The 16,645-nt window shown below is 38.6% G+C and overlaps 1 protein-coding gene across 2 annotated transcripts in view; it reads right to left on the reverse strand.

Moving 5' to 3' along the window:
• Window positions 1-16,645, reverse strand: part of SUGCT (succinyl-CoA:glutarate-CoA transferase) — a 341,656-nt gene that overhangs the window by 289,733 nt on the left and 35,278 nt on the right. For both annotated transcript variants that reach the window (XM_081345169.1, XM_081345170.1), the window contains exon 8: window positions 1,695-1,838. In XM_081345169.1, coding sequence (XP_081201295.1) covers window positions 1,695-1,838 — 144 coding nt within the window. The remainder of the gene's footprint in view (window positions 1-1,694; window positions 1,839-16,645) is intronic.

Genomic DNA, 16,645 nt, shown 5'->3' on the forward strand with positions numbered 1-16,645 from the left:
CTAATGTCTGGAACAGAGCTTTTAAACCCTTAATAACAGGAGTCTGAATTGTCTGCAATATTTTGGATTCTGCTTCTAGAATACTTCATCATATTTTAATATTAAGAGATACAAGTAATATTTGCACATTGTGCAAACTTATAGACTGTTTTACTGGCATTAGTGATGCTGTTTCAATAGATAATGTTTAAGCATAGACTACAGAACTTAGATTCATATTTTATGCTAAGCCAAAACGAAACTGCAGTTTGTGAACCTACTATGAATATCATGTAGTGTAGCTTTTCTTTTTTTAAACAGGGTGCACTGAGATAAATTAAAAATGCTGGAAATTTTATACATCTGCACACTGGCTTCTAAAATATAAAATATTAAATTCATATTTTATTGCAGCTTCAGATGCATAACCCAGAACATATTAGAGAGCAAAGCCTTATTTTTATTTGTTTTATTTCAATATTTTTTAAAAAAATCTTAACTTACAAATTAACAACATTTTTAATCCAAAATGTTCCCTACAGATTACCTTTAACTTCACAAAATCAAAACATGTGGCAAGACTTTGGTGATTCACCTTCTCTTCTTATATCCCAAATTATGAGATTTTTAAAATGTTACTTTAATTTTCATTTTGGAAGATAAGTCTATAGGTCTATGACCACGATGTTATCTACTCCTATAAGTTTAGAAAAAGTACCAAATTGGATCCGACATCTTTAAAATATAGGAATTTGGGGGGGGGGGGGGAGAACAGTTATACAATTATATATAGCATTCAAAAAGAAAGCTCTTGCTAGATTCTTGTGAAAAAGTTCACCGGACTCAGAAAACTCAAAACTGAAAAAAACTTAAAGCCTAGGATTAAGCCAGCTCTTTTCAGACTTTTATCATGAATCATAAAAGTAAAAAATATATAGGTAGCTGAATGGAGGGGAACATATGCCAAACTTTCCTACAAGGATTTCACAAGGCCCAGTTCACTGTCCTACTATTTTCAACCTTCCTGAATCGAAATGGCTCTTTTGGAGTTCAATTCAGACTTCTTACCACAACTGAAGATATATAAATACTGTTATTATGACAAGCAGATTGACAATCATTAGGACACAAATTCTCATATATGATCATTTGGATAATATTATAAACATTGAGAGATTTTAAACCCATAAAATCTTCATTCCTATGGAGGCAGCATTCTTCTTTGGACTGAAGAAATCAGGTAATTCTCAATGTATGAACACCACTAGGACCAAAGCTTCTACCACTAAGCAATATAATCATCAATTATAATGTGTTCAATCTTACAACCTTTTTTGCTATGGTCATAAAGTGTATCACCAATTAAATGAATCACATGGTCATTAAGCTTCCCCCATCAACCTTGCTTAATTAGAAGTCCCCTGGAAAGGTCACAAATGGTGAGTTCAGAATGTTGCAACTATCATAAATACATGCCAGATGCCAAGCTGGAAATTTTGATCATGTGATTGTGCAAATGTAGTGACAGTCGTAAGTGTAAGGATCCATCATAAATCACTTTTTTCAGCATTGTTGTAATTTTGCACATTTGTTGAACGAATGGTCTTAAAGACTACCTATACATACAATAACCTTTAAGATGGAGAAAAGTTAATATGTGAAAAAAACCATTCAAAATATGCTTATTATTATTCAGTCATTGAGTAAATCTTTACCTGAGATGAAAGCAGATTGCAATCCAAGTGCATTCCTTTCCCTGTTTTATGTCGTTGAAGAAGTGCAGCCATAATTGCTCCATATGCATATAAACCTGTAGCAAGGTCAGTCATAGCTACGCCTGGCCTAACTGGCTCACCACCCTAGGAAAAAGAAATATCAGGACAATAAAACTGATATATCATACCTGTGTCACTCCCAAAATGTTTTCTTTTGTAAGCTACAACTCGAACAACACTTCTTACAACATTTAACTATGAAACTTCTTTAGAAGCAAACTTCATAGTCAATGAGATGGGCAATTATATACATTTGCTAAATTAATTAATTAATTAAACTAGCTATTTAACCATTTCAATAACTTAAAAAAGTTGAAAAAAGCCGAAGCAATTTGAATAAACCACTGTATTATGAAGGGTAATTCTCAGTATGTATGCACTAGCTGTTGAGATGGTATCTTTGCTTAGATCACAGGTCGGCAACCCGCGGCTCCGGAGCCGCATGCGGCTCTTTGAGCCGTCTCCTGCGGCTCCCAGCCGCCCGGTGCGCGCGCACCTCTTCGAACGGGCAGTGGTGCGCGCGCACCTCTCCAAATGGAGAGTGGCACCGCCCGTTTGGAGAGGTGCGCGCGCACCTCCCCGAATGGGCGGAGGTGCGCGCGTACCTCCGCGCGAACGGGCCGCGGTGTCATTCTTTGAGGAAGCTGCCGCGGCCCGTCTGCAAAGCTGCCGAAAGCGGCAGCTTTGCAGATGGGCCACGGCAGCTTCCTGAAAGAGCGACGCCGCGGCCCGTTCCGAGAGGTGCGCGCGCACCTCCCCGAATGGGCGGAGCTGCGCGCGCACCTCCCCAAACCTTTGGAGAGGTGCGCGCGTACCTCCGAGCGAACGGGCCGCGGCGTCGTTCTTTGAGGACGCTGCCGCGGCCCGTCTGCAAAGCTGCCGAAAGCGGCAGCTTTGCAGATGGGCCAAGGCAGCTTCCTGAAAGAGCGACGCCGCGGCCCGTTCCGAGAGGTGCGCACGCACCTCCCCGAATGGGCGGAGCTGCGCGCGCACCTCCCCAAACCTTTGGAGAGGTGCGCGCGTACCTCCGAGCGAACGGGCCGCGGCGTCGTTCTTTGAGGACGCTGCCGCGGCCCGTCTGCAAAGCTGCCGAGATGGGCCAAGGCAGCTTCCTGAAAGAGCGACGACGCGGCCCGTTCCGAGAGGTGCGCGCGCACCTCCCCGAATGGGCGGAGGTGCGCGTGTACCTCCGTGCAAACGGGCCGCGGCGTCGCTCTTTGAGGAAGCTGCCGCGGCCCGTCTGCAAAGCTGCCGAAAGCGGCAGCTTTGCAGACGGGCCGTCGCCGTCGGGCAACCGGGAACCGGTTCCATCTCACTTTTTAAAAAAATGGCAACCGCGTGCGTCTGCGCATGCGCGTGCATGGACACGCGCACGCGGCTCCCAGTTTTTTTAATTTGTGATGGAACCGGTTCCCGGTGGCTCTTTTGCTTTTTTAGGTTGCCGACCCCTGGCTTAGATAAACAATATAGTTTAGGCAAAGAAATGCATGCATTATCTGATTCCCATTTCAAGATTCCAGAAGCACCATCAAAGTTACATAATATACCTTCTCTGGCTGGATATTTGCTGGAAAAAAAATCATCTATGTTTGCAGGCATTTTAGGATACGAATGAGGAAGGATCAAGAAAGATTAAGCATACATTCTCTTCTATGTCTCTATTGCATCTGAAAAAGAATGTCTATTTCTGCACTTCAGAATTGTTTATCTTCTGGGAAATGAGGAAGATACTTCTACAAAAAACAATATACTTAAGATTTAGAAAAGCTGTGGTGGCACAGTGGTTAGAATGCAGTATTGCAAGCTAATTCTGCTGACTGCCCATTACCAGCAGTTCAATTCTCACTGGCTCAAGGTTGACTCAGCCTTCCATCCTTCTAAGGTCGGTAAAATGAGGACCCAGATTGTTGGGGAAAATATGCTGACTCTGTAAACCGCTTAGAGAGGGCTGTAAAGCACTGTGAAGCGGTATATAAGTTTAAGTGCTACCACTATTGCTATTTGCACTTTTCATTTATTTCATATTCTTTGGATTATCAAATCTATTCCACCATGGACTTCTAAATGCTGATCCTTTTAATGTTAGCCAATCCAGAATATCTCAGTTCACTGCAGAGAACCAAACTGGACAAGAGATGAGATAACATTTTTAGCTCCTTCCTACTTGGGACTCTATGATATTTTTTTTTCATTGGAAGGTAGTATAAAGTATAGAAACCAGCCCAGAAAACTATACTGTCTGGCTTCCCCATCCTTCATCAGTCATTCTGAATATTCAACATGATGCTAAATCAGTTCACATGAAAAAATAAAAACCTGTTGTATCTGCCACTTGACAAGCTGGACCACAAATCAATATAAGTGATCCAAGACTGACAACAGCACTAGAATCTCTCCAAAGATGCTAGGTGCTGATATCAGTTTCCAAGCGTAAATATTATCCAAGCTTCAGCACAATTGCAAAAGGTTAGGCTTTCTTGTCATATTCTCAAACTTTGCGAAATTTATCAGTGATGTGCTTGGGAATATGTTGATTTAAATAATAATGCTCTGTTTGAATCATCTGAAATTCTTATTTCAGTAGGCTAGAAATAATATTCAAATCACATAGAATACTTTCTTCAATGGGATATTTGCAGGAAACATCTCTTAAATCATAATAATTTGTCTATATGGAATAGTACATGTTATGGAATTTATTGTGCAGAGGTCTCCTTGTGCTACCAAAGAGTTGCACAGACAAGGAAGGGCACTGAGAGCAGTAAAAATCACACACAGAAATACACTGAGTTCTAAAAGCAAAAAGTATTTTACTTTGAGGTGGTGTAAAAACAAAAATGCACAGTCAAAAATAAACAGTCCAAGTCATACACAATAGCAACAGTCCAAGGAGTAATCCAAACTACAAAGTCTTCTTACCGGTCCAGAGGTCAATACACAGTTCAGGTTTACAACAGTAGTAAACCAACAGCAGAGCAAAAACAGTAATAGTAGAGATCAGTGAATTCAGAGAGAGAGAGAAGCTACTTTCCTAGCTTCCTCTTATGGCCATGAGAACACTTACACACCCATTGGCCAATTAACTTCTTAAAGCCATAGCATTATGGTTAATATATTTTCAACCCAACATTGTAGGCTAACACCATATGCCTAACATTCTCCCCTTTGGGTAGAATAATATATAACTCTTACAATCTTATGCACATTCTTTCACAATTAGCATTGTGTTTCACAGCACTTTGTACCTTCGTAAAATGGTCTGCAATATTTACATCAGATGGACAATACTCTAACTGTATTAATTTATCTTTGACACATTGTCTGACATTTAAATAACGAAGATCAGTATGTTTAGATCTTGTTCTTACTGCAGCATTATTAGCCATCTTTATTGCAGCTTGATTGTCCTCATATACAATAAATGGATCATTTACATTTAAACCCATATCTAACAATAGTTGTTTGTACACTAGCAGTTCTGTACATAACACTGATAGACATGAAAATTCAGCCTCCATTGTAGACAAGCTTATGTGTTTTTGCCTAATGGACTTCCATCCAATCAAAGAATCACCCAACATTATAGCCAACCCTGAGGTAGATTTACGAGTGTTTGAATCAGAGGCAAAACTCGCATCTGCATATGCAGTAAGGATTAACTCACGATTTGGCTCTAGATATAACGAGTAGTGAATAGTTTGCTTCAAATACCTTAATACCCGTTTAGCTGATTGCCAGTGTCTAACAGTTGGATTATTGTTGTACCTAGCTAATTGATTTACACAGTAAGAAATATCAGGTCTAGTCCAATTACTCAGATACATAAGACTTCCTATCAAAGATTGGTACATAGTCTTATCAAATACAGGACTCTCAACATTAGTGTCCTTAAAATCCATAGCCATCGGAGTTTTTGCTGGTTTACACATTTCCATATTGTATCTCTTTAATAACTGAGATATCTTACTGGCTTGCGACACCTTAAAACCCCTATTTGTTTTCACAATATCTAACCCCAAATAGTGGCTAATTTCTCCAAGATTTCTAATTGTGAATTTATTTTGCAATCTTGAAATGATAGTTTGTGCTTCTAACTCAGTTTTTGTTATTATTGCAATATCATCTGTGAATAATAAAATAAAAGATAATGCTCCGTTGTGTTCTCTTCTAAACAAACAAGGATCAGCATTACTGGCTACAAAACCTATTGCACTTAACTCATTTACTATACATTTGTTCCACTCATAGCCTGATTGTATCAATCCATAGAGGCTTTTCTTTAACTCCCAACAATCATGGTCTCTATCACTGGTCAATCCTGGTGGTATTCTTAAATAAATAGTATGTTGCAATGGAGCATGTAGATATGCAGTTTCAACATCTACATGATTAACCATATATTGGTTTTTAGCCGCCCATACTAAAGCTGCTCTTAAAGTAGTTGCCCTTAGACTGGGTGCAAACACCTCGTCATAATCCTCAGTAGTTTGGGCAAAACCTTGTGCAACCAAACGTGCCTTATGGGTTATAGTTCCATCTACTCCCTTCTTTATTTTATATATCCATTTACAACCTATAGCTTGCTCACCAGGTGGCAGTTTTGCTTTCTGATAAACCTTAAGATTCTGCAAAGACTTCAACTCCCTGTTCATTGCAGCTTTCCATGATGCTTGTTCTTTTTCAGGATACATCCTGATCTCATCATAGTTAGAAGGCTCTACATTAACTTGACATATACTAGCTTCATAGCGATCAGGTGGATGTCTGATGCGTGTTGAACGCCAAGGAATTACAGGGCTTTGAATTTCTGGCTCCTTTTCTTCCTCTGATTCATCTTTTATCTCCCCTATCTCCTCTTCATCTTTTATATTTACAGGAGATGTATTATCATTACTAGTTACGTTATCAGAGGAGTCCTCAAACACTAGAGGATCAGTATTAACAGTTTCTTGCTCTAACCTATCCCAACCAACGTGCTCAAGGAATCTTGCACTCGCACTGTTATATACATTAGTTGTGCCTCGTTCCCAGAAACGATAGGATCTGTGGTTAGCTTCGTAACCTACGAAGTATAATTGCCTAGCCCTATGTTGGCCTTTACTCCTGAGTTGTGCAGGAATGTGGACCCAAGCTGGGGTGCCAAACGTGTGCAGGTAATCAAGGTTTGGTCTTCTACCATGCCATATTGTATATGGTATTTTACCAGTAGAAGTATTAACAACTAAATTCAGAACATGGTTTGCACATTTTGCTGCCTCCCCCCACAGTCTATCTGTTAAGCCAGAATCTCTTAACATAGTTCTCATCATGGCTTGTAACGTTTGCCCACGTCTCTCAACAAATGCATTATGTTGAGGCCTATAAGGGGCTGAATGTTTATGCTCAATGCCAGCTGATTGTAGCATATCAACAAAACACTTATTTGTAAATTCAGTACCATTATCAGTAATTATGCACTGAACCTTTCTCTTTGTTTTTCTCTCCACGAACTTCAGCCAGTTTGCAAATTGTTGGAAAGTGTCTGCTTTTGACTTAAGCAGATAACAAAAACCATAACGAGAGTAGTGGTCCAATATACTTAAAACATAACATGACCCTCCTAAACTTGGTTTCATGGGTCCAATTAAATCAGCAAACACAACTTCCAAAGGAACAGTTGTTTTGAAGCTGTTTATCCTGTGTGCAGGAGTTGCCTTACTCTTTTCCTGATTACAGGCATTGCAATTCAAATACTTACTACATGGCTTCAGTTTAACTCCCTCTACTAATTCCACTGTTTTACGTAGTGAGTTAAAGTTTACATGCCCTAACCGCCTATGCAATAAATGTATACATCCATCATGTGGCTTCTTGTTCTCACATATTGAGTTAGCTTTTACTGTACTAACCTGGTTACTTGTGAGAATGAATAAACCATTTTTCAAATTAGCAGTTACACAGGTTCCATTTCTCTCAATAGTGCATTGCTCCCCTCTGAATGTTACCACAAACCCAACCTTAACCAATTCCCTTACAGATAACAAGTTGAATCTTAGTTTAGGTATATATAACATAGGTAACTGTTCATCAATGCATGGACAATAGGAATTACCTTCACCAGAGGCCTTCATCCTCCAACCATTGGCCAGTGAAACATATTGGTTGCTGTTTTTCATATTAACAAACCTCTTTTTCACTTTAGTAATGCATTGTGAAGCCCCACTATCAACAACCCACAATTCATTGTTTCTGGATGTTGGTTCACCAGAAATAGCCAAACCAATGCCCTTCTTAGCCTTCCCACTGCTATTCACATTCTGTTTTTTACCCTTTCTACAGAACTTGGCTATATGCCCTCTAGCCCCACAAGAATAACATTTCTTGACGTTGTAAGCAGTAGTAAATGGCTGCTCCTCTCGTGGTTGTGTCTCTCTCAGCTGGTCTCTGTCACGCCTTCTTCTGGACTCTTCCAGCAGTCTCCCAGTAATGTTAGTCAATGTCAGTTCCTCTCTGGTCAGTACTTCCAAAGAAGAAACATATCCATCATAACTCTCATCCAAAGATGACAGAATAATGTAGACCTGATGCAACTCTGAAAAAATCAGCTCCTTTTCATGAAGCTCTTGAAAAGTTGCCTTCATGTAATTTAAATGGGTCAGCATATCTCCATTCTTCTGCAGACGAGTCCTAAACAGCTTACGTGTAAGGTGTATATGTGCACCCACACTGTCACGAACATAAAGCCTTCGCAAAACATCCCAACACCTAGCAGCAGACTCCTCACCACGAATATGGACAAGCTGCTGGTCATTCAGTGTTAGTCCAATAATGCAAAGAGCTTTCTCGTTGCTTCGTTTAAAGTCGTCTAACTTCTTTGCATCCTCTTCATCATCTGGATCCCAAGCAGTAGTATCTGGTGGGTTATTTACAACAGCCCATAGTCCTTCCTTGCGCAAAAGCAAGCAGCATTTTGTGGACCAGGAAACATAGTTTGTCCCATCCAACCGGGTTATCCAGGAGATGCCTGACAACAGTTCCTGTGCCATTTTACACCAAATACAAACTCAGCTAGGAATACTGTGTGTACTTACTCTCAGTACAGGCCTGGGCCCATAACCAGTGTTATGGAATTTATTGTGCAGAGGTCTCCTTGTGCTACCAAAGAGTTGCACAGACAAGGAAGGGCACTGAGAGCAGTAAAAATCACACACAGAAATACACTGAGTTCTAAAAGCAAAAAGTATTTTACTTTGAGGTGGTGTAAAAACAAAAATGCACAGTCAAAAATAAACAGTCCAAGTCATACACAATAGCAACAGTCCAAGGAGTAATCCAAACTACAAAGTCTTCTTACCGGTCCAGAGGTCAATACACAGTTCAGGTTTACAACAGTAGTAAACCAACAGCAGAGCAAAAACAGTAATAGTAGAGATCAGTGAATTCAGAGAGAGAGAGAAGCTACTTTCCTAGCTTCCTCTTATGGCCATGAGAACACTTACACACCCATTGGCCAATTAACTTCTTAAAGCCATAGCATTATGGTTAATATATTTTCAACCCAACATTGTAGGCTAACACCATATGCCTAACAGTACATAACAACAAATAGAGTTTATAAACCCTGTTCTTTAATGAGAAGATGAAAGATAGCAGAAAGATGCAAAAAATAAATAAAAAGGCATTGAATATCTGCATGGTTTCAATCCTTAGAGTAAATCCCACTGAAAGTACGGATTACTTCTAAGCAAGCATATATAAAATTGCACAGTAAATGAAGCATATTATTCAAGGTTCATTAGACATATGAACCATGAGATTAAACCAAATATATTGCAGAAAAGGCTGCCTATATTTAATGCCATCATCTGACACCCAACTCATTATCTAGCATGTCAGTTCAGAAGCCAATTTCTTATTAATTTCAGACCTCTCTGCTAACGAACAGTCATTTAGGATTATTTAAAATTGCTTCCAGTATTCAGGCACATTTGGGAAGCATTTTGACTTATTCTAAAGGACCAAGTGTCAGACAAAAGAATCTAGTTCACTTATATTGGATATAATAATTAAGCAACATTAATAATCCATTAAAATTATGCTATGTAAATATTTCAAACCACATACATTAATACTGAATTAACCACTGAATGATAATAATCTTATGTAATAAAATTATATTTTTAAATTGTAACACATTTAAAAAGAATTGAGCGGGGAGTGGAACAGATTTGGATACTGTTAGTAATTTTCTCTTGGATTTATTCACTAAATGTGCCACCATTTTTCTTACTCAGGCAATACAGACCCTTTGGCTTTAATCTTTATCCAAATGTGTTGGCTAGAGATCAAAGCTTTGCAGGCAAATATATAACTAAATGAAATGTCCATGTGCAACATATACACATACACATCCATCACATTATTTCTTTCAGGGTAAAGCAATGTTATGCAAAGCGCAGAAATAGAGTGATAGTAAACCAAAGAAATTAAAGACATCAGATAATGAAAGGAAGCATAACTAAAATGACTTTTCACCTATGCCATTAACTACTGTATATCTTTCTGCCATTGCAATTAGCATTGACCATCACGTCCATACATTGCTTAATATTTCTTTTGTAAATTCTCACCTTTCTTTTCAAAGATCCTTTAACTCCATCCAATCACAATAATCTTCATTTTCCCCTTCCTTCCAGCGTTAATTGTTACTTGATATATTTGTTTTGCAATCGTCATTTATTATTTCAACAATCTCATCAAACTTTTTTTGTACTGGTTGCTCATGTTTGTTTTCAATTAACATTCACTCAGCACCCATTTATCCCTTCTTTTACTGCACATACTTTATTTCATTCAACGTACTTCTATGTTCCTCCTAATGTAATTAATGCTCACTTCCATTTAATGAAGTGGCCTGAACACTCTTACAGTATATGTAGCCATTTTCAACTGACATTCACTCTCACAAAAGGATAGATATTAACTACTACCTTTCTATGAGCATTTATACATCTTAACATTTCTCATTCTATTTTTCCACTTTTAATAGACATTCTGTTAAAAATATATACATTCATTTATTTGCTCCACTTTTTTGCCATTTATATACAACTTACAACTTTTCACTCTGTTTTCCTTATCAAATAGAATTATCTTGGTCTTGATTCCTGTCTATTTTCCTCATAGTATCATACAATTTATTTGGCATTGGCTTCTAATACTTGAGTGTCAACCCAAAATACAGCTTCTTTTGAGTACAAATGTTCACTTTTTGCTCATTTGTCACCTATTTTATTATTAAGAATTCTTTCTATCATGCTTCCATTAGCATAATTCATCATATTTTGCAGCACTCTCCAACATAGTTGTATTTGTTCCAAGCAGTTGCACAAGCATTTTATGTTCACTTTCTAGTAATATTACTTTTCATACCACACTCATACTTCTTTTCTTATAATTGCTATACTCTTACCCTAGCTTATGTCTCCTCTTTCCTTTTTTTCCACTTTTTCCCAAGATCCAATCTTTAAATGAACAACAACTGGCATTCCTACACTGAGAACATTTATTCAATATTCCTCTCAAACATTCATTACAAACAAGTAAATCTATCATGCATTTAGATTTATATTCATTCTTCTACCCAGTTTAAATAAGAATAATCTTATTTTTAATTGTTTATATGAAACAGATTTATTTCTAAACACCAGTCATGTTCACATTTATTCTTGAATGTCTGAATGGTCCAGTCACTTGTTTGGTGATATCATCTCATTCTCACTCATCCATTTATGTCACCAATTAACTAGAGGTAGTCCTAAGTTAATTACTGCCTTGTTTAGCTTCTATTCAAATTTACAATGATCCTGAAAAAGTAGAATTATAACTAGTATTCAACCTTCTGGCCATTGCAATGTTCCCATAGTCACATTATCACAATTTGGGCACTTGATAATCATTATCCATTTACAATGGTCACAAGCATCCCAGGTTATATGATCATTTTTTGTCACCTTCACAGTTGGCTTCAACAAAGGAAGTCAATATGAAGCTGACACTAGATTGCAAATTGTGATTATATGATGTCATTAATTCATACTTTTTATAATGTATTAATCTTACACTTCAAGTTGCAATTTTTCATACACTCACTTGCAGACCATAATCTTCACCCCCTATCAAGGATTTGGCCAATAAAACTTTACTAGGCTAGGGAAAGTTCAGCTTTAGTCATCCTCTGCAGAATTCCCTAATAATGATAAGGAATGTTCCAGTCCACTTTTAAACATTTTGGCTAGCATACTACAAATGCAATCAATTTTAATCCATATATGCTTCTGTTACTGTACTATATGTAAGCTAGCATCTCTATCTGAAAGACTAAATTGTAGGTCAACAGACTGTTTCTCATATCTTCACCTTACAGAATGATCTAGCTGAATAAAAATTTACATTTTTTCATAATAGCCAAAGAATATTAATCATCTGGGGAAAAATCCCATACTGGAAAGTTTACAATTACAATGCATAATATACTTAGAAATTAAAAGAAATGTAAGGTAAAGGTTTTCCCTGTCCAGTCATATGTAACTCCAGGAAACGATGCTTATCTCTGTTTCTTAGCTGAAGAAGCTAGTGATGTTCGAAGACACTTCCATGGTTATGTAGCTAGCATGACTTACCTTCCCACCAAAATGGTACCTACACATTTGCATGCTTTCTAACTGCTAAGCTGGCAGAAGCTGAGCCAAGTAATGGGACCTCACCATGGCGTGCAGTGCTCAGGTCTCAAACCGGAGCTGTCAGCTTTCTAGCTGACAAGCTCAGAGTCTTTAAGTTTTTGAATTACATGTTCTGGAAGCTCCAAATGATAAAGCCAACAATGAAAGTTTAAAAATATCTGAGAACTGTAAATCTCCATCTTATACTAGACAATATTTTACCATGCCTTTCTTTGCTTTGTTGTTGTTGTTAGTTGCAAAGTCATGTCCGACCCATCGCAACCCCATGGACAACGTTCCTTCAGGCCTTCCTGTACTCTACTATCTTCTGGAGTCCATTTAAGCTCACAACTACTGCTTCAGTGACTCCATCCATTCTCTGTAGTCCCGTTCTTCTCTTGCCCTCAATTTTTCCCAGCATTAGGCTCTTCTCCAGTGAGTCCTTCCTTCTCATTAGGGGGCCAAAGTATTTGAGTTTCAACTTCAGCATCTGGCCTTTGATAGAGTAGTCAGGGTTGATCTCCTCTAGGACTGACCGGCTTGATCGCCTCGCAGGAGTCTTCCCCAGCACTATAGTTCAAAGACCTCAATTGTTTGGCGCTCAGCCTTTCTTATGGTCCAACTTTCACAGCCATACATTGCAACTGGGAAGACCATAGCCCTGACTATATGCACTTTTGTTGGCAGGGTAATGTCTGTGCTTTTTAGTGTGCTGTCTAGATTTGCCATGGCTTTCCTCCCCAGGAAATTTCTTGGCTGCAGTCCCCGTCTGCGGTAATCTTGGAGCCCAAGAAAATAAAATCTGTCACTACCTCCATTTCTTCCCCATCTATTTGCCAGTAATTGAGAGGGCCGGATGCCATGATCTTGATTTTCTTAATGTTAAATTTTAAGCCAACTTTTGGACTCTCCTTCTTCACCCCCAACAAGAGGCTCTTTAGTTCCCCTTCACTTTCTGTGGTATCATCTGCATATTTTAGGTTGTTGATATTTCTCCCAGCAATTTTAATTCCAACTTTTGATTCATCTAGCCGTGCCTTTCTCATGATGTGCTCTGCATATAAGTTAAATAGGTAGGGCGACAGTATACAGCCTTGCCGGACTCTTTTTCCCAATTTTGAACCAATCAGTGGTTCCGTGTCCAGTTCTCCCTGTTGCTTCTTGACCCGCATATAGGTTTCTCAAGAGACAAATAAGATGGTCTGGTACTCCCGTCTCTTTAAGAACTTGCCACACTTTGTTGTGATCCACACAATCAAAGGCTTTAGCATAGTCAATGAAGCAGAAGTAGATGTTTTTCTGGAACTCCCTAGCTTTCTCCATGATGCAGCATATGTTGGCAGGTGACTCCCAGAGGGAGGGCCTTCTCTGTAGGTGCGCCTGCCCTCTGGAACTCAGGACTGCCTCCGACCTCCGCTCATTCCGCCGGGACCTGAAAACTTGGCTCTTTGAGCTGTCGGGCCTAGACTGAGGGGTTTTAATTGGGTTTTAATGTTTTAACTTTTAAATTTTGGGCTCTAATTTAATTAACTGTTTTAATTAACTATTTTAATTTTTTTAACTTTTGTATGGTAGGATTTTAATAGCCCTGTAAACCGCCATGAGTCCTATGGGAATGGGGCGGTATATAAGTTAAATAAAATAAATAAATAAAAATAAATTTGATCTCTAGTTCCCCTGCCTCTTCAAAATTCTGCCTGTACTTCTGGTAGTTCTCAATCCACATACTGCTGGAGTCTAGCTTGTAGGATTTTAAGCATAACTTTACTAGTATGAGAAATGAGTGCAATGGTGCGATAGTTTGAACATTCTTTGGCACTGCCTTTCTTTGGAATTGGAATGTAAACTGATCTTTTCCAATCCTGTGGCCACTGTTGAATTTTCCAAATTTGCTGGCAAATTGAGTGTAGCACTTTTACTGCATCGTCTTTTAAGATTTTGAATAGCTCAGCTGAAATACTGTCACCTCCACTAGCTTTGTTGTTGCTCAGCTTTCCTAAGGCCCATTTCACTTCACATTCTAGGATGTCTGGCTCGAGATCAGTGACCACCTCATCGTGGTTATCAGGGACGTTAAGCTCATTCTTGTATAGTTCTTCTGTGTAATTTTGCCACCTCTTCTTAATCTCTTCTGCCTCTGTTAGGTCCCTGCCATTTTGGTCCTTTATCATGCCCATTTTTGCATGAAACGTTCCCTTCATCTCTCCAATTTTCTTCCAGAGATCTCTGGTCCTCCCTATTCTATTGTTTTCTTCTATTTCTTTGCACTGTTCATTTAAGAAGGCATTCTTATCTCTTCTAGCTATTCTCTGGAATTCTGCATTCAGTTGGGTGTATCTTTCTTTTTCTCCCTTGCCTTTCACTTCCCTCTTTTCCTCAGCTATTTGCAAAGCTTCCTCGGACAACCATTTTGCTTTCTTGCATTTCTTTTTCTTTGGAATGGTTTTAGTTGCTACCTCTTGTACAATGTTGTGAATCTCCGTCCATAGTTCCTCAGGTACTCTGTCTATCAGATCTAATTCCTTAAATCTATTTGTCACCTCTACTGTATATTCGTCATGGATATGATTTAGTTCATACCTGAGTGGCCTAGTGCTTTTCCCTACTTTCTTCAGTTTAAGCCTAAATTTTGCAACAAGAAGCTCATGATCTGAGCCAGAGTCAGCTCCTGATCTTGTTTTTACTGACTGTATAGAGCTTCTCCATCTTTGGCTGCAGAGCACATAGTCAATCTGATTTCTGTGTTGACCGTCTGGTGATGTCCATGTGTAGAGCCGTCTTTTGGGTTGTTGAAAAAGAGTGTTTGCTATGACCATCGTATTCTCTTGACAAAATTCTATCAACCTGTGCCCTGCCTGTTATTCCAGTTATCTTTTGGCTTCCTACTTTAGCATTCCAATCCCCCATGATGATAAGGACATCATTTTTTGGTGTTAGTTCTATAAGGTGCTGTAGGGCTTCATAGAACCAAACTTTCCTTTCACCACCAGATACATCCACAGCTGAGCGTCCTTTCGGCTTTGGCCCAGTCGCTTCATTCTTTCTGGCACTACTAGTATTAGCCCTCTGCTCTTCCCCAGTAGCATATTGCCTTCCGACCTGAGGGGCTCATCTTCCAGCGTCATATCTTTTTGCCTTTTGGTACCGTCCATGGTGTTTTCATGGCAAAGATACTGGAGTGGGTTGCCATTTCCTTCTTCAGTGGATCACATTTTGCCAGAACTCTCTGCTATGACCTGTCCGTCTTGGGTGGCCCTGCACAGCATAGCTCATAGCTTCATTCATTGCAAGCCCCTTCGCCACGACAGGGCAGTAATCCATGAAGGGGTCTTTGCTTTTTAAATATCTTTTAATTTATGAATACTGTTTGGGTTTTTATACATTTCTCTAAAAGTAACATTTTTCTATTTTTCAGCATTCCATATCATATTGCAAACCCTAAATTATTCCCAGCAATCTGTTCCAACAAAAAATAAGTTGGTTTAAAAAATATTTATCAAGCTATTTGCAATCAAATCAGAGAGAGGGAGAAATATATAAAATTAGAAGGATCAGAATGTCCGATCATCACATATAATTTCAACTTCGTAGATATATCTTTCTTTTTAAAAATGAAGATTTTTTGATATACAAAACAAACTCTTATTGTCTTTGTCCTGCAAATGAGATGTTGAGATATATGGCTTACTTAAGAATGAATTTTGGGGTAAAGAAAAATACAACTGTAGCTTACATAATTCATTACAACTATTCTCTAGCTTCAGAACCTCCAATACAGGACCTGCAAGCATTCTTGTACTCCCAAATATTTATGCTGATACCTATAGCAGCCACAGGTTCACCCTATTTTAGTGACAGGAGTTATTCACAATAATTGATAGAAAATGAAAAAAAACAGATTTTTGTCGTCATTATTATTAGACAATTACAACACACTTTAGAATGTGAACTACACTTCAAGATAATGAAGATGCAATTAGCTAAAATATTGCACTCTACTACTAACAAAAGAAAATAGATTTCATAAATGTTATGCTGGAAACACTACTTTGGTTACCCATAAGCTGATAGGCTTGATTCAAGGTGCTGATTTTAATCTTAAAATTCTAAAAGTATGGTATTTATTTACTTACAAGATGTTTCTCTCCTGGTCAGAATCAATGCACCCTGTGAGTTTGTTGCAAAACAGAC

Source organism: Vipera berus (genome assembly GCF_964194415.1).
Source record: "Vipera berus genome assembly, chromosome: Z".
NCBI classification, from domain to species: Eukaryota; Metazoa; Chordata; class Lepidosauria; order Squamata; family Viperidae; genus Vipera; species Vipera berus.